Below are 26,718 nucleotides of genomic sequence, written 5' to 3'. Positions count from 1 at the left end.
CCTGGGAGGCAGAGGTTGCAGTGAGCCGAGATTGAGCCACCGCACTCCAGTCTGGGCGACAGAGCGAGACTCCATCTTTAAAAAAACAAAAAACAAAAAAAAACCTAGTAACTATTATTAGAATAACTTTGCTAATGAGAAGAAATACCAGCAATGATTTATCACCATTAAGTAAAATATTAAAGTCATTCCTTAACAACCAAAAGTCACACTCCTCTAAAAAAAAAAATAAGTGGCCAGGCACAGTGGCTCACAGGATCACGCCTGTAATCCCAGCACTTTGGGAGAATGAGAGGGGCGGATCACAAGGTCAGGAGTTCGATACCAGCTGGGCCAACATGGTGAAACTCTGTCTCTACTAAAGATACAAAAAAATTAGCTAGGCATGGTGGCGAGAGCCTGTAATCCCACCTACTCAGGAGGCTGAGGCAGGAGAATCGCTTGAACCCGAAAGGTGGAGGTTGCAGTGAGCTGAGATCGTGCCACCGCACTCCAGCCTAGGTGACAGGGCGAGACTCTCTCAAAGTAAATAAATTTAAAAAATTTAAAAAGATCATCAAAGAACAAAAGAAATTTTGTTATTTCAGTAAGTCAATTTAAACAATAGAAGCCAATTCTACCACCAGAGAACAAAATAAAATCTCATTATTAATTGAGGGTGGCTTCTCTACCAGGTGAAAATTCTATAGGCAGTATTTTGTTACTACTGACAGGTAATAAGATTGTTTCTAAGTAAAGGTAAACCCAGCAACACAACATTCTTCACTTTTGTTTAATGAACCTCTACATTCTTCATATTCTTTTTTTGCTAGTTTGTTTTTGTTTGTTTTTTGAGATGGAGTCTATCGCCCGCCTGGGCTGGAGCTGGAGTGCAGTGGTGCAATCTCGGCTCACTGCAACCTCTGCCTCCCAGATTCAAGTGGTTCTCCTGTCTCAGCCTCCCAAGCAGCTTGGATTACAGGCGCCCGCCACTACGCCCAGCTAGTTTTTTTTACTTTTAGTAGAGATGGGGTTTCACCATGTTGGCCAGGCTGGTCTCGAACTCCTGACCTCAGGTGATCCACCCACCTTGGCCTCCTAAAGTGCTGGGATTACAGGTGTGAACCACCGTGCCCAGCATTCTTTTGCTAGTTTCTAATACAATTGAAATACATCTATTTTCTCTATCAACACTTATCCTAGTCATCAATTTTTTCTATTCATTTATATTGCCCCTGCCCTCCCTATCCATGGCTTCAATCAAATGGAAGACAAGCACCTGTTCAAAGGATTAAAAGCAAAAAGAAGTTTAAAGATTTGGTGAGTGGGCTGGATGCAGAGGCTTATGCCTCTAATCCCAGCACTTCGGGAGGCCGAGGCAGGCGGATCAACTGAGGCTGGGAGTTTGAGACCAGCCTGACCAACATGGAGAAACCCCATCTCTACCAAAAATACAAAATTAGCCAGGCTTGGTGGCACATGCCTGTAATCCCAGTTACTTGGGAGGCTGAGGCAGGAGAATTGCTTGAACCCAGGAGACAGGTTGCAGTGAGCCGATATCACGCCACTGCACTCCAGCCTGGACAACAAGAGTGAAACTCCGTCTCAAAAAAAAAAAGATTTAGGGAGTGATCAGTATCAATTTTGCAAACTGAGATTTGTAATATGGGTACAATGTCAGTCATATATAAAAAGCTGTCACATAAAAACAAGAGACTAAACTTTGACTCTTAAGAAAGCGCAATAAAAGTACTATAAAAAAAACACAGTCATGTTTTCTTACTTAATGAGCAAACTCAATCCTACTTGACCTGGCAATTATTAATTACCTCAGAAAAAAATTATGAATCTGTATGTTGCTATAAACTTGTACTAATCCATGGCACATCCAAGAATGTGTACGAGTTCACACATTATACACATTTGTAAATAATAACACTGTATCTTTAGTTCCCTTTTTCTATCTACATGAGATCATGCTGCATATTTGAGCTACATTTCATTATTACTTAAAATTTTTAGAAAAAAATCAATAGCTCCATTATGCAAAATAACTTAGGAAATAACAATGCAAAAATAAAAGGTACCTGCTGTTGCTTGAAATCAGGTCTTTTTTTGATAAGATTATAAACAGTCACGTATTTCATATATAGTACATAGGCCCTTTCCTCATCACGATCTAATCTGCATTCTTCTGCTGTCTTAAAGATCTTCAGGGCACTGTGCACATAACTTAAAATTAGAGAAAAAATAATAATTAAAGCAATTGACATCTGGGAAAAAAATACAGGTCATATACAAAGTCCACAGATAATCTTTATCAGGGATCCCCAACCCCAGGGCCACAGATTGGTACTGGTTCATGGCCTGTTATGAACCAGGACGCACAGCAGACGATGAGTGGTGGGTTAGCCAGCAAAGTGTCATCTGTATTTACAGTCACTCCCCATTGCTCGCATTATCACCTGAGCTCCACCTCCTGTCAGATCATGGTGGCATTAGATTCCCATAGGAGCACGAACCCTATTGTGAACTGCACATGTGAGGGATCTAGGTTGTGCACTCCTTTTTTTTTTTTTTTGAGATGGGGTCTAGCTCTTCTTGCCCAGGCTGGAGTGCAATGGTGCCATCTTGGCTCACTGCAACCTCCGCCTCCCGGATTCAAGTGATTCTCCTGCCTCAGCCTCCCAAGTAGCTGGGATTACAGGAGTGTACCACCATGCCTGGCTAATTTTTGTAGTTTTAGTAGAGACAAGGTTTCACCATGTTAGTCAGGCTGGTCTCGAACTCCTGACCTCAAGTGATCCTCCCATCTCAGCCTCCCAAAGTGCTCGGATTACAGGCATGAGCCACCGCGCCTAGCCAAGGTTGCGCATTCTTTATGAGAATCTAAGGCCTGATGATCTGTCACTGTCGACCATCACCCCCAGATGTGATGGTCCAGTTGCAGGAAAACAAGCTCAGGGATACCACTGGTTCTACATTATGGTGAGTTATATAATTATTTCATTATACATTACAGAGTAATAATAATAGAAATAAAGTGCACAATAAATGTAGTGCACTTGACTCATCCCAAAACTATCCTCCCTAACCCTGGTCCATTGAAAAACTGTCTTCCACAAAACCAGTCCCTGGTGCCAAAAAGGCTGGGGACCACTGATCTTGATAAAGCAAATTTCATTATTTAGGTTCCACTACTTCAGAACTGATACAAAGTTAGATGCAAGTTTGGATACAACCAACTTACATATACCACTTCCTCTGGGATAAGGGTAGTGCTAGAGGTAAACCAGACATTACTAGAAAGGAATAAATTGTCTGAGGCCTGACCTTGTCTTATCTAAAGGTGGCTTTATCTTTCCCATTGTTTCCCATCTGAAAATCATTCAACAGGAGTTAGAGTTGTTTTCTGTCACCTCATCAACTTCCCAACTTAGCAAGATAAATAGCCCAATCCCTCTCTTACTTTCTGCCCTTCAAAAGATCTTTTTAATTTTATTTTGAGGCAGAGTCTCACTCTGTCACCCAGGATAGAGTGCAATGGTGCAATCTTGACTCACTGCAACCTCCACTTCCTGGACTCAGGGATCCCTCAGCCCCCCACTAGCTGGGATTATAGGCCTATGCCACCATGCCAAGTTAATTTTTGTATTTTTAGTAGAGACGGGGTTTCACCATGTTGCCGAGGCTGGTATCGAACTCCTGACCTCAGGTGATCCGCCCACCTTGGCCTCCCAAAGTGGAAAAAAAAAATTATTATTATTATTATTATTATTATTGAGACAGAGTTTCGCTCTTATTGCCCAAGCTGCAGTGCAATGGCACAATCTCGGCTCACCGAAACCTCCGCCTCCCGGGTTCAAGCAATTCTCTTGCCTCAGCCTCCCGAGTAGCTGGGATTACAGATGTGCGCCACCACGCCCAGCTAATTTTTTGTATTTTTAGTAGAAATGGGGTTTCACCATGTTAGCCAGGCTTGTCTCAAACTCCTGACCTTAGGTGATCCGCCCACCTTGGCCTCCCAAAATGCTGGGATTACAAGTGTGAGCCACCGTACCCGGCCAAAAAGGAATTATTTTTGTATCGTTTTATGAAAAGACAATGACTTCTGGCTGAAATTTTTTTTAGAAGCCTCATAATCTTTGCCTCTTAAACTTTATGACCTAGAGATCATATCTGTATGATCTGTCTGGAGAGTAGATAATATGCATATAAGCAGAATATATATGTATTGTGCTACGATTACATTACGACTTTCTCTAAGGAGGTCCTATTTTATTCGTGTGATGGTGTTATTTTTCAAATAAACTTTAAATTAACATTCATCTAACTTTAATATGGAAATGAACTAAAAATTAATATTTGATTCAATCAAACTAGCAAAGGATACGTCATACCTCTTAGTGCTTATTTTCTCTGGTTTAACTTCTGTCTTCTTATTAAGGTCTTTTAGTGAAGAACTGAGGTAGAGTTCTTTAGGAACTGAAGCCACAGCAGGCATGATGAATTACCTTTACTTTTCCACTTTCACAATGGATGCTATATTTCCTTACAAGTGGTTCTTTCCTGAAACAAATACAAATAATTATACTAATTTTCCTCATTCACAATAAAACAAGTGAGCAGTTTAAAAAAAAAAAAATTCCTAAACCATATCCTTTGCTAACAGGGTTAATTTTAAATTGTTTAGAATATCTATTTCAGGAGTTTAAGATATGCAGAATATGAGTGAAGAATGTAATAATTTTTTTCAAATTTTCATTAACCAAATGAATTACTTTTTGTATCATTTTGCCTTAAGAGTTGGGAATCTTACCTGTCAAAGGAACTAGCAGTAAGAATAATCAAAGCGTTTACATGTTTCTTTTGTTAAAATAGCATTAATGTTTAGATCATAAGTAGATGGAATTTTTATCTAGAAATATTTCTCTTTTCTCATTGATGATATCCATTTATTTTTTTAAGTGATTTCTTCCTCTTATTTATTTATTTATTTATTTGAGATAGGGTCTCACCCTGTCACCCTGGCTGTAGTGCAATGGCACAATCTCGGCTTACTGTAACCTTCACCTCCCGAGCTCAAGCAATCCTCCTACCTAAGCCTCCAAGTAGCTGGAATTCCAGGCGTTCGCCACCATGCCCCCAGCTAGTTTTTGTGTTTTCAGTAGATACAGGGTTTCGTCATATTGGCCAGGCTGGTCTCAAACTCCTGGCCTTAAGTGATCCACCCGCCTTGGCCTCCCAAAGTGCTGGGATTACAGGCGTAAGCCACCACGTCTGGCTACTTCTTTCCAATCTCTTAATAATCTTCATTCTACCAGTTCACTATCATTAAACAAATGGACATCAATGAACATCTAATCCTAAAAAGCTAAGTAAAGTACAACTTGGAGCAGGGGATGGGAAGGCTGCTGCTCACCTATGAAAATTCCAAAAGCACCCCAATTTGCTTTAATTCTAGTAACATTTTATATTAAATATTAATACTTTGTGATTTATTGGTACTCATCCCTTCTAACCCTGTGCACATTAGTCCACTGCCTTAGTCACCAAACCATTTTGTTCTGAGTATTGCATTTTTATCATTTTCACTTTTTTTCTATCTATACTTGCTCCAGGTATCTATAAACACATGTTGAACCAAACACTTTAATTTGTACTTTCAGATCTATGCATTTATAAACAACGATCTAATATACAAACATTTTCTACACTTTACCATCCACCCTGGGTCCTGTGTCTAAAGCTGTAGTGATAGGGGAGATAAGGTCTCTGGACCACACTATCACTCCCAAATGGATCAACTGATATCAAATATGTCCTTCTAGCGAGGTATCTAATTCATCAACAATTCATCAAACTTGCTAAAAGCATCCATTGAGGAAAGAGTATGACAGGGTTCCCCTGGGTTTCCTCATACTTATAGAGACAACAGCAATGTTTCAATGTCAGTGCAAATCATCAGGAGACTTAGCTTGCAACAGTAGGCCTCGTGTTAAACAGAGGTTATTAAAGGGGTATATAAGATATGGTCTCTGATTCTCCAAGAATAAATAGTTTAACCAGAAAACATACCCTGCCCGCCTTCTCACCTCATCATCTTCTGCCCATCCCCCGCAATGTTGAATGAAAAACCAAGAATATGTGTAATATGATACTCTATATAAAGTTTAAAAATCAAATTGAATTGAACAATATATTGCTTAAAGATATAAATGAGGTAAAACTATAAAGAAAGACAGAAAATGTTAAATGCAACATTATATTTCTTGGGAGAGGGAGAGTTGTAATCAGGGAGATACATATAAGGAGCTTCAGGGGTACAGCAAGGTTCTAGTTCTCAAATTGGGTAGTATGTGCACAGGTGATCATTTTAGTATCATGCTTTATAACATATAAAAGAATATATGAAATGTACTTAAAGTTTTAAGGAAGGAAAGAAATAATATGAGCATAACAACGCAAACGTGAGTAAAGCAATGCAACATACATAAATATGAAGAGTATCCAGAGAGATGTAAAAGTTAGGAAGTTATGGGTTAAACAAGCAAGTAACAAAAAATACACATTTAAAAAAAATATTGATTAAAAAAAAAAAAGACTTGGAACATTGGGGCTGAGCATGGTGGCTCACACCTGTAATCCCAGCACTTTGGGAGGCCAAAGCGGACAGATCACTTGAGGTCATGAGTTCAAGTCCAGCCTGGTCAACATGGTGAAACCCTATCTCTACTAAAAATACAAAAATTAGCCAGGCATGGTAGTGCATGCCTGTAATCCCAGCTACTTGGGAGGCTAAGGCAGGAGAATTGCTTGAACCCAGTGGGTGGAGGCTGCAGTGAGCTGAGATCACACCCTGCACTCCAGCCTGGGTGACAGAACAAGACTGTCTCAAAAAACAAAAACAAACAAAAAAAATTAGCTGGGCATGATGTCAGGCACCTGTAATCCCAGCTACTCAGGAGGCTGAAGTAGGAGACTCACTTGAACCCGGGAGGTGAGGTTGCAGTGAGCCGAGATCGCACCACTGCACTCCAGCCTGGGCAACAAAGTGAGATTCCGTCTCAAAAACAAAACAAAAAAACCAACAAAGTTTAAAAAACTAATGTGGAAAAGAAAGTTTTAAGCAGTAGTAATACAGCATAGTATGATATCAAACTATAGAGTTACAAATATTACAGTATAAGAAAAATTAAGAGAGAAGATTAAGTATGACTAGAAGGATCTTGGAAGTCATCATCAAAGAGACAACATTTGATTTGAGTCTTGGTGGGGGAAGGTTTTTCAAAGAGATGAAAAGCAGGATGAAGAAAAGAAAGTAAAGAACATCTTTAGGAATTAGCCACTACATAGAATGAACAAAGATCTACATGGCAGTGGAAAAAAAAATAGACTTGGAACAGGGAACGGGGAAGGCCTTGAATGTTACTAAAGCATTTACTTTGTTTTCTAAAGGTAGCAGGGTTCTGAAGTAGGGAGGTAAGTGATTAAAACTAAGAAGAGTATAAAGTTAGGCGGTAAGTGACAAACTAGATAGGGAAAACACTAGTTATCTATTATAATGATCCTAGGGAAAGATGACGAAGGTCAGAACTAGGGCAGTAGAGATGGAATAGAGGAAGCAGATATAATAAGAGACACTGCAAAGGTAGAATGACAGGACTTGGCAAATGATTAGACACAAGGAGGGAAAGTAAGGGTTTCTAGGAGAAAGACTGTACTTTTTAAAAGCTTCCTTTTCTGTCCCCATTTGATTTTTGGAAACAGTTCAAATAAGTAACAATCTTCTCTGATAATGTCTGAAGTCCATTAAAAACCATAGTTGTTTCTATTTTTATTAACAAAATCATGTAAGTTATACCGTCACTTAAGGATGCCTAGTGTTAAAAATACTTTCAGTATTGTTTTAATTGCTATTTGAGCCTCTACAATCACACACGTTTCTGCAGAAGTCAAACAGAAGGTAAAGGGTATTTTCCGCTCATCAAGTGAGAAAGCAAAACATATATAGTAATTCCTCAGTATCTGTAGGAGAGTGGTTCCAGGACTTTTCCCACAAGTACCAAAAATCTGCAGATGTTCAAATCCCTGATATAAAATGGTGTAAGATTTGCATATAACCTTACTTTAAATCATCTCAAGATTACTTATAATACCTAATACAATGTAAATGTTATATAAACAGTTGTTACATTGTATTGGTTAGGGAATAATGACAAGAAAAAACTCTGTACATGGTTCAGTACAGATCCAATTATTTTTTAAAAATATTTCCAATCGGCCATTGGTTGAATTCACAGATACAGAAGGCTGACTGTGTATCCAACCTCAATCTATGTGAATTTAACATGTTACATTTTTGATAAGTCATTCCGCTGCATTTTGCCATTAAAGAAATCTGAAAATAGACTGACATAAAATATATTGACTAGAATGACTGAATGAACTCAATTGCCTTATTTTGGCTACAATCGTTTAAAAAAAATAAAACAGCAGCAGCAACAACAAACCCATTGATACTTATACAGAAGTGTTCATTAAAGTCAAATAATTTGCAGAATTTATTTGTTTAGATCTAGGACAAACCATAAGATACAACACATTGAAATTATCTTATGTGGCCGGGTGCAGTGGCTCACACCTGTAATCCTAGCACTTTGGGAGGCCAAGGCAGGTGGATTGCTTGAGGTTGGGAGTTTGAGACCAGCCTGGCCAACATGGTGAAACCTCATCTCTATTAAAAATACAAAAATTAGCTGGGCGTGGTGGTGGCACATGCCTGTAATTCCAGCTATTCAGGAGGCTGAGGCAGAAAAATCACTTGAACCCAGGAGGTGGAGGTTGCAGTGAGTGGAGATTGCACCACTACACTTCAACCTGGGCGACACAGCAAGACTCTGTCTTTAAAACAAAACAAAACAAAGCAAAACTTATGCTTCAAAAAGGATTGCAAGTGAAAAAAAAATAACTAAGTATATGTAAGAAAAATTAACGTGCTTCTAACAACAAAAAATAAAAATTCTTAAGACGTGTAAACCTGACAAAGATAAAGAACTTCAGCCTTAGTCAAACAGCAGTGCTCCAAAAGTGAAATCCAAAAGTGCTGAAAATGAGTTAACAAAGAGAAAATGCAGCCGGGCGCGGTGGCTCAGGCCTGTAATCCTAGCACTTTGGGAGGCCGAGGCAGGTGGACTGCTTGAGGTCGGGAGTTTGAGACCAGCCTGGCCAACATGGTGAAACCTCATCTCTACTAAAAATACAAAAATTAGCCGGACGTGGTGGCGCACACCTGTAATCCCAGCTATTCAGGAGGCTGAGGCAGAAAAATCGCTTGAACCCAGGAGGTGAAGATTGCAGTGAGCGGAGTCTGGGCGACAGAGCAAGACTCTGTCTTTTAAAACAAAACAAAACAAAACAAAACAAAACAAAACAAAACAAAAAACCTTATGCTTCAAAAAGGATTGCAAGTGAAAAAAAATAACTAAGTATATGCAAGAAAAATTAACATGCTTCTAACAACAAAAAATAAAAATTCTTAAGATGTGTAAACCTGACAAAGATAAAGAACTTCAGCCTTAGTCAAACAGCAGTGCTCCAAAAGTGAAACCCAAAAGTGTTGAAAATGAGTTAACAAAGAGAAAATGCGGCCGTGCACAGTGGCTCACGCCTGTAATCCCAACACTTTGGGAGGCCAAGGCGGGCGGATCACGAGGTCAGGAGATCGAGACTATCCTGGCTAACACGGTGAAACCCCGTCTCTACTAAAAAGACAAAAAATTAGCCGGGCACGGTGGCGGGCACCTGTAGTCCCAGCTACTCAGGAGGCTGAGGCAGGAGAATGGCACGAACCTGGGAGGTGGAGCTTGCAGTGAGCTGAGATCGCGCCACTGCACTGCAGCCTGGGCAACAGAGACTCCATCTCAAAAAAAAATAAATAAATAAAGAGAAAATGTTCTTTCTCTGACATCCTTCTGCTCCTTTCTAAGACAAAGAGTAGGGATTAGATGACTGGAACCACAAAGTGAAGACTAAAAGGTAAAAAGTGAAAATTGAGGTTTGCAGTCATTCAAACTGGTCCTGATTTTAAGCAGGGATTCACACCAGCCACTCCTAAGGTCTTTGGCAACATTGAAAGGAAAGCAAAAGTTGTCTTTGTTGGTCACCCACCATCTCTCTCTATTTCTGCCCTTAGGCAGCAACAATACTCAACATAAGTATCTTCTCGCTGTCTTAAATCTCATAATCCACTCTACACTCGTTCTGTATAAGGTGCCACAAACAACTAAGTATTGATTAAATAACTTTTTTTTTTTTTTGGAGACGGAGTCTCACTCTGTTGCCCAAGCTGGAGTGCAGTGGCATGAACTTGGCTCACTGCAACCTCCACTTCCCAGATTCAAGCAGCCTCAGCCTCCCGAGTAACTGAGATTACAGGCGCCCCACCACCATGCCCCACTAATTTTTGTATTTTAGTAGAGACAGGGTTTCTTCTCCATGTTGGCCAGGCTGGTCTCGAACTCCTGACCTCAGGTGATCCGCCCGCCTCAGCCTCCCAAAGTGGTGGGATTACAGGCGTGAGCCATCGTGCCCGGCCAATGAAATAACATTTTAAAGTAATCCTCAAGTATTAAGAAGGCTCAACCCTCTCAAGATTTAATCACTGCTAAAATGTATGGTATTTTCTGAGCAACTACTATGTCTCTAGCACTGTGCTAAATGCTTGAGGGCAGTGTTTTTAAAATCCATTAGAAGGTCATGATCAGCATTAAAAAAATAGCAAACATCAGACTATGTCACACATAGTAAGGTTAGGTACTGCTTCGTAAAATTGTTTCAGTTATGTACATGTGTATATGATATAACACTGGATGAAAATGTAAAATGTATTTCTTAATATAGGTGACAATTTAAAAAAAAGTATGAAAGTCTCACACTACAGCAATGTAACTCCAAGTATGGTCCAATGACCAGTGCTGATTGGGGAACTGTTTGTTATCAGTTTGTGATAAAATAAGAAGTTTGTGACAGAATGTAGATCAATTAAGCACACTGACCTTTTTAAAGTAGCAGCAAGACTTTCTCCATGCAAAAAGCAGTGCACTGACTGGGCGTGGTGCCTCACAGCTGTAATCCCAACACTCTGGGAGACTGAGGTGGGAGGACTGCTTGAGCCCAGGAGTTCAAGAACAGATATTTATGTTGAGTATTGTTGTTGCCTAAAGGGCAGAGATAGGGAGAAATGGTGGGTAGCCAACAAAGTGGGCAACAAAGTAAAGACAAAAAATTTTACAAAAAATTTAAAAATTAGCTGGGCGTAGTGGCGCACATCTGAGGTCTCAGCTACAAGAAGAAACAAACTTAAGTTCCATCTCTTCCATCCTTTATGGTCCCAGTTCTTGGAATTTGTTTCTTCATGTGAATCCTACAATGCTTGTGATCTATATCATTCCTTAAATACAGTAATGGGATCAACAGACAATTACTATAAGGCTTTAAAATCCTCATACACAAGCAGTGCTCATGATGATGTGATGAGAGAGAGAAACTGGCCTTGAGGACAGAATTTAGCTAAGAACAGGGTAAGAAAGGAGGACATCTGGCTGGGCATGGTGGCTCACACCTGTAATCCCAGCACTTTGGGAGGCTGAGGCAGGCAGATCACCTGAGGTCAGGAGTTCAAGACCAGCCTGACCAATATGGAGAAACCCCATCTCTACTAAAAATACAAAATTAGCTGGGCGTGGTGGTGGACGCCTGTAATTCCACCTACTCAGGAAGCTGAGGCAGGAGAATCTCTTGAACCCAGGGGGCAGAGGTTGCAGTGAGCCAAGATCACGCCACTGCACTCCAGCCTGGGCAACAAGAGTGAAACTCCATCTCGGAAAAAATAGTAATAATAAGGAATATTACAGAAGTTATTGGGAAATAATCAATCGGATAGAGGGAAAATGTTGACATGTCTTTGGATCCCTGGCACCTATCTCAATAGTCCTCACATAGTCACCACTTTAATAAATGTTTCTCCCTGTCAGCTGAATTTAACTAAAAGGAAAAAAAAATGTTGACTAACAAGAATAACTAAATTATATTATGTAGGAGATGGAGTCACATTATGGAAGACTTTTGAAGCCATCCAGAATTCTTTATATTTGATTCAGCAGGCAATAAAAGCCAGTTCCTGATGGGAAAAATATTATCTCAAGATGGTCAAATTAGGGATATGTACGTAAGATTGAAAGGAGATGAGAACAAGGGAATAATACTATGGAAAAGAGTAACTACAAGGTCACTGCAGAAAAGAACACAAAATGGTAGAAATATGCTTTGGTAACTGGTTGATCGAAACAGTATTTTCTCTTGCTTACACACACACACACACACACACACACACACAGGCACACACACTGTACCCTGCAAAATATGAAGAGCAGTAGTGCTATTAACAAAAAAAGTAATACTGCAGTTTAAAACTGATCAGTTTACAGCAGCGTTTCTCAACCTTGCCATCACTCACATTTTGGACCAGATAAACATTTGTTGTGAGAGGCTGCTCTGTGCAATGTGCACTGCAGGATGTTTAGCAGCATCCCTAACCTCTACTAGACGCCAGTTTACTATCATCCTTCCCTTCCAGTTGTAACAGCCAAAACGGTCTACAGTCATTGCCGAATGTGTCCTGGAAGGCAAAATTACCCCCAACAAGAACCACTGGTTTACAGCAAAGTAGGTAATTCGACGTGGAAAATGTTGAGTGTATGCTAAAGGAACATCTTAAGATGTAAATATTAACTAGAAATCAGTTATATGTGAGAGCAGACAGATATTAAATCTGTTTATCAACTAATAAGGCATCAATGTTGACTTTGATAATCCCTATTGTTTTGGAAGATAATTAAGTATTGACACCAAAATTATGTTATCTAGGATTTGGTGAACTGCTGGGCAACACAGTGAGACCTCATCACTACAAAAAAAAAAAAAAAAAATTAGCAGGGCATGGTGGCATGCGCCTGTGGTCCCAGCTTCTCAGAAGGCTGAGGCCTTCCTTGAGCCTGGGAGGTTGAGCTTGCAATGAACCATGATTACACCATTGCACTCCAGCCTGAGCAATAGAGGGAGACCCTGTCTAATTGGGGGAGTCTTAGAATGCCATGAGAAAAAAAAAAAAAAAAGAAAAGAATAAACTAGCCCTAGTTCTTTATTTTTTTGAGATGACGTCTCACTCTGCTGTCCAGGCTGGAGAGCAGTGGCGCAATCTTGGCTCACCAAAACCTCCACCTCCCAGGTTCAAGCGATTCTCTTGCCTCAGCCTCCCAAGGAGCTGAACTAGCCCTAGTTCTAAAGAGTGACTGTCTAAACTGGCTTCAATTAGGTAAACAATAGATACCTACTATACACAAGGTGCAGTGTTGTGATACAGGGGATACTAAAAAAATACAACTCTTAATAAAGTTTCTGCCTCTTAAAATGAAAGATAAGTACATAACAGTAACAAAGTAAAGTATGGCTTAATGCTGTGATATAGGCACTTAGCAAACCAGGCCAATGTCTGTTTGTTTTATTAAGGACCATTCCCAGAAACTAACAAAAGGGTAACTGTTTTCCAGAATAGATGTCTATCTACATTTATAACTTTAATCCATTTCTTTTGTCTTCTCCCTCATTAATTTTTTAACAGATGCAAAATCATTAAGTAGGGAGCCAGATCATACTTAACATGCACCAAAAACATAGTTCTCAATCCCAGCTGTATGTTAGAATCAGTTACCTAGAGAACTTTACAAAAATATTGATGCTCAGATCCCACTCCTAAACAATTAAATCAGAATCTCTATGGATGAGGACATACACACAGGTATTTATTTATTTTCTTATTTATATATTTAAAAAAATACAGAGTCTCACTATGTTGTCCAGGCTAGTCTCAAACTCTTGGGCTCAAGTGATCCTCCTGCCTAGGTCTCCCAAAGTGCTGAGATTACAGGCATGAGCCAACCTCGCCTTGCCCACATAGGTATTTTTAAAAAGCTTCCCAAATGAATTCTAACACCAGTCAAGACTGGGAACCATCAATATAAGAATGAATATAAACATGTTGCTAGAAGCAACAAAATAATATGAAGGCAACAATTTGTTTCCAGCTGAAATCAGCATCTTAAATCATTCAACCTACCAAAATTTTAAAAAATCATTTTCATTTTTAAAACTCTGTAATTGAGAAATTAAAATAACACCTCCAAAAAAAAAAAAAAAAAAAAAAAAAACACCTCCAGGATGCTTATGCCCATAACTCTTGTTCTGAAATTGGTATTATGATGTGTAATTATTTCATTTTACTCTATTAAAAAGACATGTGGGTTTACACCATTATTGGTATGTTTCAGAATTTAGTGTAGTAGTCCCCCCTTATCCATGGTTTCGCTTTCCATGGTTTCAGCTACTTACAGTCAACCACAGTCCAAGAATATTAAATTAAAAATTCCAGAAATAAACAATTCATAAGTTTTAAATTGTGCACCACCTCACTTCGCCCGGTCTGTGACATGAATCATCCCTTTGTCCAGTGTATCCACACTGTAGATGCTACCTGCCTGTTAATCACTAAGTGGCCGTCTCAGTTACCAGACTGACTATAGCAGTATTACAGTGCTTGTGTTCAAGTAACCCTCATTTTACTTAATCATGGCTTCAAAGTGTAAAAGCAGAGATTCACATATGTCAAAAAGAAGTTGTAAACTGCTTCCTTTAAGCAAAAAGGTGAAAGTTCTCAACCTAATAAGAAAAAAAACCAAAAACCTCATGCTGAGGTTGCTAAGATCTATGGTAAGATCTTTTATCTGCAAAATTATGAAGGAAAAAGAAATTTGTGCTAGTTTTGCTGTCACACCTCAAGTTGCACAAGTTATGGCCACAGGGCATAACTTTTATTACACTATATTGTTGTAATTATTCTATTTTATTATTAGTTATTGTTGTTAATCTCTTGTTACTAATTTATAAGTTAAACTTTATTATAAAAATGTATATATAGGGAAAACATAGTATATATAGGGTTCAGTACTATCTGTGGTTTCAGGCATTCATTGGAGGTCTTGAAACATATCCCCTGCAGATAAGAGGAAGACTGCTGCATTATTAAAAACTAAATTGTAGGCCCGGCGTGGTGGCTAACGCCTGTACTCCCAGCACTTTGGGAGGCCGAGGCAGGTGGATTGCCTGAGCTCAGGAGTTCGTGACCAGCCTGGGCAACACAGTGAAACCCCATCTCTACTAAAACACAAAAAATTAGCTGGGCGTGGCGGCATGTGCCTGTGGTCCCAGCTACTTGGGAGGCTGAGGCAGGAGAATTGCTTGAACCCATCAGACGGAGGGTGCAGTGAGCCGAGATCATGCCACTGCATCCAGCCTAGGTGACAGAGCAAGACTCCCTCTCAAAAACAAACAAACAAAAAACTAAATTGTAATGTGTTAGTCAAAAGAGACAAGGCTTAGTTAAGCCTTATTCACTATACATGAGAACTGTTTCACTTGAATTAGTATGGTATTAGTCAGGTGTGCTGGCGTGTGCCTGCAGTCCTAGCTACTTGGGAGGCTGAGGCAGGAGGATCACTTGAGCCCAGGAAGCAGAGGTTACAGTGAGCCAAGGTCATGCCACTGCACTCCAGCCTGGGTGACAGAGCAAGACCTTGTCTCAGTTTAAAAAAAAAAGGGCCAGGTATGGTGGCTCACGGCTATAATCCCAGCACTTTGGGAGGCTGAGGCGGGCAGATCACCTGAGGTCAGGAGTTCAAGACCAGCCTGGCCAACATGGCAAAACCCCATCTCTACTAAAATACAAAAATTAGCCGGGCATGGTGGCAGGTGCCTATAGTCCCAGCTACTCGGGAGGCTGAAGCAGAATTGCTTAAACCCAGGAGGCGGACATTTCAGTGAGCCGAGAACACACCACTGCACTCCAGCCTAGAAGACAGAGCAAGACTCCGTCTCAAAAAAAAAAAAAAAAAAAATTAGTACGGCTATAAATGTAGAATTCCAAATAAGTTTAATATAATATTTCATCATTCAGTACTAATAAATTTAATATTATGGAACTGTTGCAGGCCTTACTTTCCATTTATTAATCATATGACTTTGAACAAATTCCGTAAATCACTCCCAATACCACCACCACCACTCTTCAGTTTACTTTCATCTGCAAAATGAAATAGGAACTATTTGTCTGCTTCTATAGGGTGACCATAGGTATCAAGTGAAAAAATATACAAAAACATGCTTTGAAAACTGTAATATGCCATTAAAACATAAAGCACTACGGTTAAAGAAATTGGAAATGGGTCAGGCGCGGTGGCTCACGCCTGTAATCCCAGCACTTTCGGAGGTTGAGGCAGGTGGATCACAGGTCAAGAGATCAAGATCATCCTGGCCAACATGGTGAAACCCCATCTCTACTAAAAATACAAAAATTAGCTGGGCTTGGTGACATGCTACTCGGGAGGCTGAGGCAGGAGAATGGCGTGAACCCAGGAGGCAGAGGTTGCAGTGAGCTGAGATCGTACACTGCACTCCAGGCTGGCAACAGAGCAAGACTCCATCTCAAAAAAAAAAAAAAGAAGAAGAAGAAGAAAGAAAGAAACTGGAAATTGGAACTGTACCTGATTCTTCATCTGCTATATAAATGCAAACAAGAGTCCAATACAACTTTGTCATCAAAATTATAGTAGGCAAAGCATGGCCACAAATTCTTTGACATTTTTCCTTTCAAAGGTGAGGGTTGTACGCTGGTCTTTGCTCTAATCAACAGAGTATGTTGGAAGTAATGTTGTGTCAACTTCTGGGCTCAGGCTTTTTGGGAGACTGGCAGCTTCTATTTCCTGACTCCTCAAACATGTATTCTCGGAACCTAGCCGCCATACTGTTCAAGTCAAAAGTTCAAGTCACGTGAAGAGGCTATGTGTGGGCATTCCAGTTGACATTTCCAGCTGAACTCCTAGCCAACATCAAATGCCTTCACGTGAATTAGCCATTTTGGATGTCCAGACCAGCTGAGCTCTCGGTTGACTCCAAACTCAGCTGCTTATCTGAATACAAACGCATTAAACTCTAGGTGAAAACCACTTAGCTAAGTCCAGGCCGGCCAGAGAAACAGGAGAGATACTAAATTACAGTTTTAAGTCACTATGTTTTGGAGTGATTTGTTATGCAGCAATAGGTAACTGGGACAACAACAAGGTATTTTTTAAATGTTTCCTTAATTATATCTAATTTTATTAGCAACACATACCTGAAGACATTTTTTTCCTTTCACTACCATAAATATGAGTGAATTTTCATGGAGAAAAGTTCGTAATATAGCGCTAGACTTATGAAAAAAATTTAATGTACTGGCTTTATTTTCCAACTGTCTTACCCAAAAGTCATTTTGATTATTTTCCATTATGTCCACGCTTTTTATTTTTTATTTTTTGAGACGGAGTTTTGCTCTTGTCACCCAGGCTGGAGTGCAATGGCGCAATCTCGGCTCACTGCAACCTTCGCTTTCCAGGTTCAAGCGATTCTCCTGCCTCAGCCTCCGGAGTAGCTGGGATTACAGGCGTGCACCACCACGCCCAGCTAATTTTGTATTTTTAGTAGAGACCGGGTTTCGCCATGTTGGCCAGGCTGATCTCGAACTCCTGACCTCAGTGATCCGCCCACCTCCGCCTCCCAAAGTGCTAGGATTACAGATGTGAGCCACTGCGCCCAGCCACGTCCACATTAATAAACAAATGCCCATAAAGATTAAAGTCCAAGTAAATATATTAAAAAACGAAATGCTAAAAAAGGCACCTTTAAAACATTTGTTAGTTTTTCTTATACATTGTTTTCTTAAAAAAAACAGATGTCTATGTGCAAAATTTCATTAATGAGAGGTGTATTTTTTTTTTAACTACTACAGGGTCTTCACTAATACTAAAGATGCACCCAATGTGTCACAAGAAAAGGAATACATATTTCAAAGCAGCCATATCAACATGATAAAGACATAACACAACCGATATCACCTTCCAGATATGCTTAATGGTCCAGGGATATGCTGTAAGAAGAAACTACCCAAATCCATCATGAATGACATTCACCAACGAATCTTAAACAGAATCGGCTGAAATGCAAAATCTGCTTACATAGCAAAGCCGCAGCAGAGCAAGCCTAAAACAGGAATACTTCCTTAACAAATACCACTTGGCATTTTTAATGGCTGCAGCAAGATATTTACAAAACTAACGATGCTTTGCAGATTCAGAAAAGGTAACATCCTTTAGATATAAATCCCTTTCATCTGAAACCCTCAGGTCTCTTAACAAATACTAAATTCCTTAGGCTCTGCAACACCTCCGTGTCAGGTAAATTTTTTGTTAGTGATTAAGTGACTTGTTCAAGGTCACAGAATGAACTGGAGGCAAGAAATAAACCCAGGAGGGTGGTCTGCAGCTTTATATATAAATGCACATCACTGCAAGTAAGGATTCGGATAATTTCCAAGGTGGAGTGGCGGTGAAATTAACTTGTCCCACAACTCTAGGATGGAAGGCACTTTTTAGGGGAAAAAAAAAATCTTCTATTTGAGGAAGTCATAGTTTTAACTCTGACAAGCTTATAGGGTCTTTAAACTCAAACTTCACTAAAATCAAGTGTGACTGGGGAAGAGGAGAAACTGGGAAACAGTTTTAGGAGCTGTAGTAAGGCCTGGGATTGTAGGCAGATTGCAGAAAAAAAAAAAAACAAAAACCGGAAGCAAGAGGAAAGAGGTCAAAGTCGGGTATAAGTGTCCAAGAGAACGGAAGATTGGTCAAAGCCACCTTTTAAAACCAAAAAACCACACGAAACTCGCTTGGCAATCCTAGGTAGATGGCGTAAAAGACTCAAGGTTGGGCCTTTCCTCTCCACAAGCTGATTCTACCTTTAGGAGTTGTCCCACTCCTCTCCGCGGACAGAGCTTGTCTCCGGGGTAACCAGCAGCTGGTGGAAGGAAAGGCGTTCATCGTTCACAGCGGACGACTTCCCAGAGAACAGGTGCTAGGGCCCAAGACCCGCACTCACCGTGACGCCGGGCGCGCTTCACTAACGCCAGCCTTCTCGCCAAATGCCCATCTCCCAAGAACTCGAGGGAGAATTAGCCTTGGCTACCAGAACGGAAGCCAGCCCAGCTCATCCCCTTTTCCCGATTTGCATTGCGAGGCGACGCGTCGCGTCTCCAGACGTCACGGCAGGGGCGGGGCTTCGCGTGCGCTCCCTTGACTCCTCTCTCTTCCACCGCCCTCCCCCTTTCGGTGAGGGCCGCGGGGCGAGGGATGGTCGAGGGAGGGTCGAGGAGGACGTTATGGGTGGGCGGTGGCGGCAAGGGCGGGGTTTCTCTGAGTCGGGTCAACATAGTTGGCCGGTCCCTTACCCCCCGCACTGCACCCTGCATTTCCGGGTTGCAAGGCGGCGCCTGGGCCTTGTTGTGGAAGAAGCAAGGTTGCTCTTGCGTCCCTTTACTACGTTATTTTCCTCCTCAGATTGGAAATTAGAAAAAACTTAAAAGGGGATTTAACGCCCCTCTATTTCTGGCTAAACATTCTCTGAAGCCAAGCCTTTGGTCAAAGAAAAACAAGTATTATCCTAAAACATATTTTATGTACAATTTTTAACGTCACTTAAAAGGCCCCGGCGAGGCTGGGCGCGGTGGCTCACGCCTGTAATCCCAGCGCTTTGGGAGGCCGAGGCGGGCAAATGATGAGGTCAGGAGTTCGAGACCAGCCTGGCCAACATGGTGAAACCCCCGTCTCTATTAAGAATACAAAAAATTAGCTTGGCGTGGTGGCGTGCGCCTGTAATCCTAGCTACTCCAGTGGCTGAGGCAGGAGAATTGCTTAAACCCGGGGAGCGAAGGTTGCAATGAGCCGAGATCGCGCTACTGCACTCCAGCCTGGGCAGCAGAGCAAGACTCCGGACGTCTGGTTGGGCGAAGGGCCCGTCTAATAGAAACGAAATGAGACGTCTGAACTTTCTCGCGAGCTGATCTTTGTACTCTCTTAGAGAAAGGTGATTGGATGCTCCGGTTGCCTGTAAACATAAAATTGACTTGGGTGGAGCTTTAGGCAATAGTCACTAAGTCCTCAGGAACACTCCAGGTGTCTCAGGGATGGGAAATCTGGCTAGCGAGGTCTAGTAAATGCTTTAAGTGAAAGTGTGTGCCACATGGTACAGTGTACACTGCTCGGGTGATGGGTGCACCAAAATCTCAGAAATGACCACTAAAGAACTTTTCCATGCAACCTGTTCCTCCAAAACTGAAATAAAAATTTTTAAAAATAAAAAAGGATAAAATAAAGAAAGTGTGTTCAATGAATTTGTGATGAAGGCCAGTTGCAGTGGCCCAGGCCTGTAATCCCAGCACTTTGGGAGGCTGAGGCAGGAGGATCCCTTGATCCCAAGAGACAGAGACCAGCTTGAACAACAAAGGGAGACCCTCATCTCTACAAAACAAAAATTTAAAAATTGGACCAGGCGCGGTAGCTCACGCCTGTAATCCCAGCACTTTGGGAGGCCAAGGTGGGCAGATCACTTGAGGTCAGGAGTTTGAGACCAGCCTGGCCAAAATGGCGAAAACTCGTCTCTACTAAAAATACAAACATTAGCTGGGCGTGGTGGCGCGTGCCTGTAATCCCAGCTACTGAGGAGGCTGAGTCAGTGAATCGCTTGAACCTGGGAGGTGGAGGTTGCAGTGAGCCGAGATCGTGCCACTGCACTCCAGCCTGGGCAACAGAGCGAGACTCCTCCTCCAAAGAAAAAATCTAAGTTACAAATAGGATTTCCATTTTCCATAGAATCTAAAACTCCCCAAATTGCTGTGAACTACAGCAGTATTTTCTCCATTTGGTAAGAGACATAAGGACAGCTTAACTACCCTTCTTTATCCAAACTAAGTCAAAAACAGAACCCAGGTTTCCTGATTCCCACTCCCAAGTAAAACGAAATAGGTTTTATGTATGTTGCAGCTGTTGCACCCTTTTCCTCTTTGAAATAAAACTTTTCTATTTCATTGGGGAAAGAAAACATGACTGAAAGTCCAAAGTGTGGCCAGGCGCGGTGGTTCACGCCTGTAAACCCAGCACTTTGGGAGGCCAAGGCGGGCGGATCACGAGGTCAGGAGATCGAGACCATCCTGGCTAACACGGTGAAACCCCATCTCTGCTAAAAATACAAAAAATTAGCCAGGCGTGTTGGAGGGCGCCTGTAGTCCCAGCTACTCAGGAAGCTGAGGCAGGAGAATGGCGTGAACCCGAGAGGTGGAGCTTGCAGTGAGCCGAGATGGTGCCACTGCACTCCAGCCTGGGCGACAGAGCAAGACTCCATCTCGAAAAAAAAAAAAGAAAGTCCAAAGTGTTAGCTTAGAGCTCAAAACACTAGCTGCTGTTTCAAGGTCCAGGACATTAAATCCAGATGAGGGCCTTCACCTTTGACACCTGCTCTCGAGTCCTTCAGACATGTTGAGAGAGACTGAGACAGGGGTCTTCCAGGGTCAGGCAGGAAGGAGAAGCACAGCAATATACATATATAATATACATACAACTGATTAGATTTGTTTAAGAGTGGTGGGGATTAGGGCCATGTGGAGAACTCATGGCCTGTCTACATTGTTGCCATGTGGTAATGGGGCAGAGTATTGCCAATTTTCTGATTTTCTGTGTGTGGGAAAAATCTCCAAACTGGTTTTTAAATTTGGGGAATATATATATATATATATATATAACCCATATACATACGGATTATGTTAGTTGACAACAGTATACATAAAAAAATTTACAAACACTGCAAAACAAATAAAATCCAAGCCATCCATTTGTGACCATAGTCATAAGCATTAACTTAGCCAGGGGCTTTGAGATAATTCTCTGTTAAAGAGGAATTCTGAGAAAAGAGTAAGATAACCAAAATGAACATAATGTCAAAGAATGAAATCATGGGAACAATTTGGATTTTGTTCCAAAGTCAAGTGTTTTTTAAAGAATCTTTCCATACTTCATGTTTTGTTCTATGGAGTTCAACCTTTTGACTTCCATGGCCCTTCAGATCTCTTTCGAGCACATTCCATGATTTTTCTCCTGATCATACTCCCTCCACAAAAACCTTTTTCGGCTGGGTGTGGGAGCTCACTCCTGTAATCCCAGCACTATGGGAGGCTGAGGTGCGTGGATAGCTTGAGGTCAGGAGTTTGAGATCAGCCTGGGCAACATAGCAAGACCCTATCCCTACAAAATATTAAAAAATTAGCCTGGCACAGTTCGTGCATGCCTGCAGTCCAAGCTACTTGGGAGGCTGAGGCAGGAGGATTGGTTGCACCCAGGAGTTTGAGGCTTCAGTGAGCTGTAATTCCGCCACTGAACTCCATCCTGGGTGATGGAGTGAAGACCCTGTCTCTTTGAAAAAAATAATAATAATGATAATTAATTTTTAAAAACCCCTTTTTCATTTCCCAACATTTTTTGGCTACTATGATCTCTAAGTGTTACTTCAAATAATTTCCAGTGAATCCACACTTGATGTTGCAGAGCCTGAGTTTGCTGCAGAAATATAATTTCCCACACTCTATGCCTAAAGGGGATTCAGAGCTATCACTGAAAACCAAAAGTATTGGTTTTTAAAGGTGCTTAGACAAAAAAGTCGGGAAAGGCACTCTAAATGTTTAACAGCAATCATCTTTGGGGTATGGGCATCTTGGTAGGTACAGTGTGGTGGACGTCCATATTTTATCCACCTGAGAGATTATTTGAACTTGTTACACTGAATGTGTATTACTTTTATAATAAAAAATAATTAAGATTTAAAACAACGTATTTGATTAGTAAAAAGCAAATTATATAAATCAGTTTAATAATAATGTTAAGGAGGCCATTAAGCAATGATTTGACCAAATCCATATCAAAGTTTGATTGAATTTTTTGGAAATCAGATATTGTGTTACTCTCTGCCCTGTTCTCTGTGAAGTCTTTTCCTTAAACAACTACAAACTTATACGAATAATAGTTCACAAAACTTTGTTGTCCTCTTCCTCTGTAGAAATTAAAATCAAATATATATAATTGAGAAATAATTATAATACTCTTCATTCCTATAAAAGTAATTAAGATAGACCTATAGGATTGTTGAGCATGGCTGCTAAATACAGTAACTAGTAACCACAGCTAGTTGTAAAATTAAAAATTCAGTTCAGTCAAAATATCCATATTTCAAGTGCTCAACAGCCCCTGGTAGCTATTGGTTACCTTATTGACCAGCAGATACAGGCTACTTCCATTATTAAAGAAAGCTCTAATGGACAGCACTGGACTAGGGCATGTATTCTGTATTTTTCCCCTCACCCACCATCCAGTAATGAATAATAGTAAAGAGTAAAAGTAAAAAAAAAAAAAAAAAAAAGTATTGTAACAAAGCAGGCAGCAGTATCTATGGCACCTAGAATCTAAGTGGTCATCAGCTGTTTAGAGGTATGGCCTTTATTTGATCACAGCTTCAATTTACATGCCATCCAGCATAAGCAGTAGTCCAAAATCTGGTTCATCTTCCATTCATTTAACAAGTACTTGCTGAATGCATGTTCTATGCCAGGCATTGTTTTAGATTCACAATATAAAATTCCTGCTCAACACGGAGCTGACTTACATTCTGGTCGAGGAGACATACAATAAGCAAATACACGTAGACTATGTCAAGTGTTGTTAAGTGCTAGAAGTGTTAGAAGAAAAATAAAACAGGATAAAGGACTAGCAAGGACAGTGGTTTTTGTTTGTTTGTGGGTTTTTTTTTTGTTGTTGTTATTGTTGTTTTTGAGACAGGGTTTTGCTCTGTTGCCCAAGCTGGAGTACAGTGGCATGTTCATGGCTCATTGCAGCTTCGATCTCCCAGGCTCAAGTGACCGTCCCACCTCAGCCTCTCTAGTAGCTGGGACTATACACATGCACCACTATCCCCAACTAATTTTTGTATTTTTTGTAGAGATGGGGTTTCACCTTGTCATTCAGGCTGGTCTTGAACTCCTGGCTGAAGTGATTCTCCTGCCTAGGCCTCCCAAAGTGCTGGGATTACAGGTGTGAGCCACTGTGCCTGGCCAACAGTGATTGTGTGTGTGTGTGTGTGTTTTGGCACTAAGATTTTTATGTACCCACCTTATTGCTTTCTTTAAACATTATATAAACATAAGCCAAATTATTTTCTGGGGTTGTGACAGAAACCATCTTGTTACAAAGTGGTGGCAGATCTATGCTTTTACGTTTTAATGGCCCCTCTCAACCTCTGGCTGTTACTTCTCTGTCTTTTCTCAGTTGTGCCTTAACAGTCTATTCTAACCCCTGTAAAACAAGGACTAAAAGTACCAACCTCATTGTTATGAGGTTTAAGAGAAGGCCCAGCACTAAGCCAGGCTCTCAGGAAAATTCGAACAGTTCCTCCTTGCCCTTCAATATAGCTCCTTCTCATCTGTCATGGGCTGAGGAACCACTGAGCCTGTAAACCAATCACAGGGGTATAAGTCCACAGACCAGGTGAAGGCCTAGATGGTAAAGTATTAATACATGGGTTTTGTGACTCCACTACCAACTTCCAGGCTAAGGAAGGACTGACTTAGTGAGCAGTTCCAAGACCACTGAGCTCATGGTTCCCTGTGGCTGCCTCCCTTGTACCTCCATCATGATCAGGGCTTGAGGAGGGTCCTCTCAATTCCCTTTGCCACACTTGGAAAAGCATGAGGGATGAGTGACCAGCCCCAGGGAGTTGATGGGGAACACTGGCAAGCCAATCACAAAGTTGGTGGCATTTGCTCTTAGGGAGGAGAGGCGGGGCCTGGGCAAGGACAACAGCTGGAAGGTGAAGGACAGGCCTGGCTCTCAGTAGTGGTAGTGATCCAGCTTGAAGAGACTATCACAGGACATGCCCAGGTACTGGGCCTGCTTCTCAGTCTGCTTGGTCAGTTTCATGTTCACCTTGCCCAGATGGGCTTCAGCCACTGCCTCATCCAGCTTCCTGGGCAGGAAGTGAACCTCAATGGGGTACTTATCTGAGTGGGTCCACAGCTCAATCTGCACCATCACATGGTTGGTGAAGGAGTTACTCATCACAAAGCTGGGTTGGTCCATAGCACAACCCAGGTAGACCAGCTGACACTCAGCCAGCAGGATGGTGCCACGCCCATTCTTTAGCCAGTACTAGTCCATCTGGGGCTTGATGTTCACCTTCTTCATAGCATTCTTGTTGAGCCACCTGACATCGATTTTCACGTCAAAGTGTCCAGTGTTACACACGATGGCATCATCCTTCATCTGTTCAAAGTGCCTGTTGGGCAGCTAGCCAAGGATGATGTCAACACAGCCTGTGGTGGTGACAAAGATGTTGCCCTCCTGACAGGCCTTGTCCATGGTGGTCCCCTCATAGCGCTGCATGGCAGCCTGCAGTGCATTGATGGGGTCGATCTCGGTGATAATGACGTGAGCCCCGAATCCCTGCAGGGCCTGGGCACAGCCCTTGCCCACATCACCATAGCCCGCTACCACAGCTACCTTGCTGGCAATCATCACACCTATGGCCTACTTGATGCCATCTGGGGAGGGACTGGTGGCAGCCATAGAGGTTGTCAAACTTGCTCTTGGTGACAGAATCATTAACGTTGATGGTGGACACCTTCAGGATCCCATTGGCCATCATCTTGTATAGGTTGTGGACCTCAGTCATGGTCTCCTCGGAGATGTCTCTGATGCCCAACAAGAGCTGTGGGTACTTAGTGTGGGTGAGGTTGGTGAGGCCCCCAGTAATGTCCAGAATCATGTTGAGGAGCTTGTCCTTGAAGTACAGTGTCTGCTTGGTGCACCAAAGGTACTTCTCCTCCGTTTCTCCCTTCCAGGCGTTCACTGGAATCCCAGCCTTGGCAATGGCAGCTGCTGCATGGTCCTGGGTGGAGAAGATGTTGCAGCTGGACCACTGCACTTCAGCACCCAGGACAAGGAGGGTCTCAGTGAGGATGACTGTCTCCACAGTCATGTGCAGGCAGCCAGTGATGCGGACGCTCTTCAGTGGCTTGGAGGCTGAGTACAGCTCCTACACGTGCATCAGGCCTGGCTTCTTGTTCTCCTCAGTGTCCAGGGCCTTGCATCCCCAGGCGGCCAAACCAATGTCAGCAACCTCGTAGAGTAGTTAATGAGACATTCTGGCGGTGCTTCTGCACAGAATGATGGACACGGGAAAAGGGGACCAAGCCTCAAACCGGGGACAGGCACAGGGCCGGCAGCACTGGGCAGGGCAACAGTGGTATTTGTAATGGGATAGTCATGGAAGGACTCCCTGTGAAAGTGACATTTCCATAGAGCCTTTGGTGAAGAGAGGGAACAAGCCATGGATACATGTGGGAGAAGAGCAACCAGGCAGTGGGAGCAGCACAGGTGAAGGCAGTGAGGCAGGAAAAGGTGGGTGTGCTGGAGGAACAGCAAGGAGGCCATATGGCTGGCATAGAGTGAATGAGTGGGATCATGATAAGAGATGATCTCAGATGGGTGGGAAGGGAATGGAGCAGAGATTACGTAGGGCTTTGTAGGTCACTAAAATATGTTTATCCAGAATAATGCAAGAAGTGAATAATGTTAGTAATTTATTTAAAAATCGTAGCTTTTATTCATATGATACAATTAGCAACATTGTATAAAATTTTTCATTCCAATTTTTTTTTTTTTA

At 41.7% G+C, this 26,718-nt stretch overlaps 1 protein-coding gene and 1 pseudogene across 9 annotated transcripts in view; both read right to left on the bottom strand.

Annotated features, from left to right (window-relative positions):
- USP8 (ubiquitin specific peptidase 8) overlaps positions 1–19,549 on the bottom strand; it is a 76,946-nt gene extending 57,397 nt beyond the window's left edge. For 2 of the 9 annotated variants that reach the window (XM_024925691.4, XM_034938745.3), the window contains exons 1-4: positions 18,920–19,208; positions 11,037–11,198; positions 4,380–4,548; positions 2,067–2,211 (exon numbers count right to left, since the gene is read on the bottom strand). In XM_024925691.4, the coding sequence (XP_024781459.1) occupies positions 2,067–2,211; positions 4,380–4,483 (249 nt within the window). In that variant the 5' untranslated portion in view covers positions 4,484–4,548; positions 11,037–11,198; positions 18,920–19,208. Of the gene's footprint in view, positions 1–2,066; positions 2,212–4,379; positions 4,549–11,036; positions 11,199–18,919 lie in introns of those variants that run through there. The other 7 variants (XM_024925689.4, XM_055098942.2, XM_024925690.4 and 4 more) reach the window with 5 other exon arrangements.
- Positions 19,550–24,811: 5,262 nt separating this feature from the next.
- Positions 24,812–26,196, bottom strand: LOC100991514 (adenosylhomocysteinase-like; annotated as a pseudogene).
- Positions 26,197–26,718: the final 522 nt, after the last annotated feature.

Source organism: Pan paniscus, chromosome 16 (assembly GCF_029289425.2).
Source record: "Pan paniscus chromosome 16, NHGRI_mPanPan1-v2.0_pri, whole genome shotgun sequence".
Lineage (NCBI taxonomy): Eukaryota > Metazoa > Chordata > Mammalia > Primates > Hominidae > Pan > Pan paniscus.
This window is presented reverse-complemented; position numbering and strand designations above follow the sequence as displayed.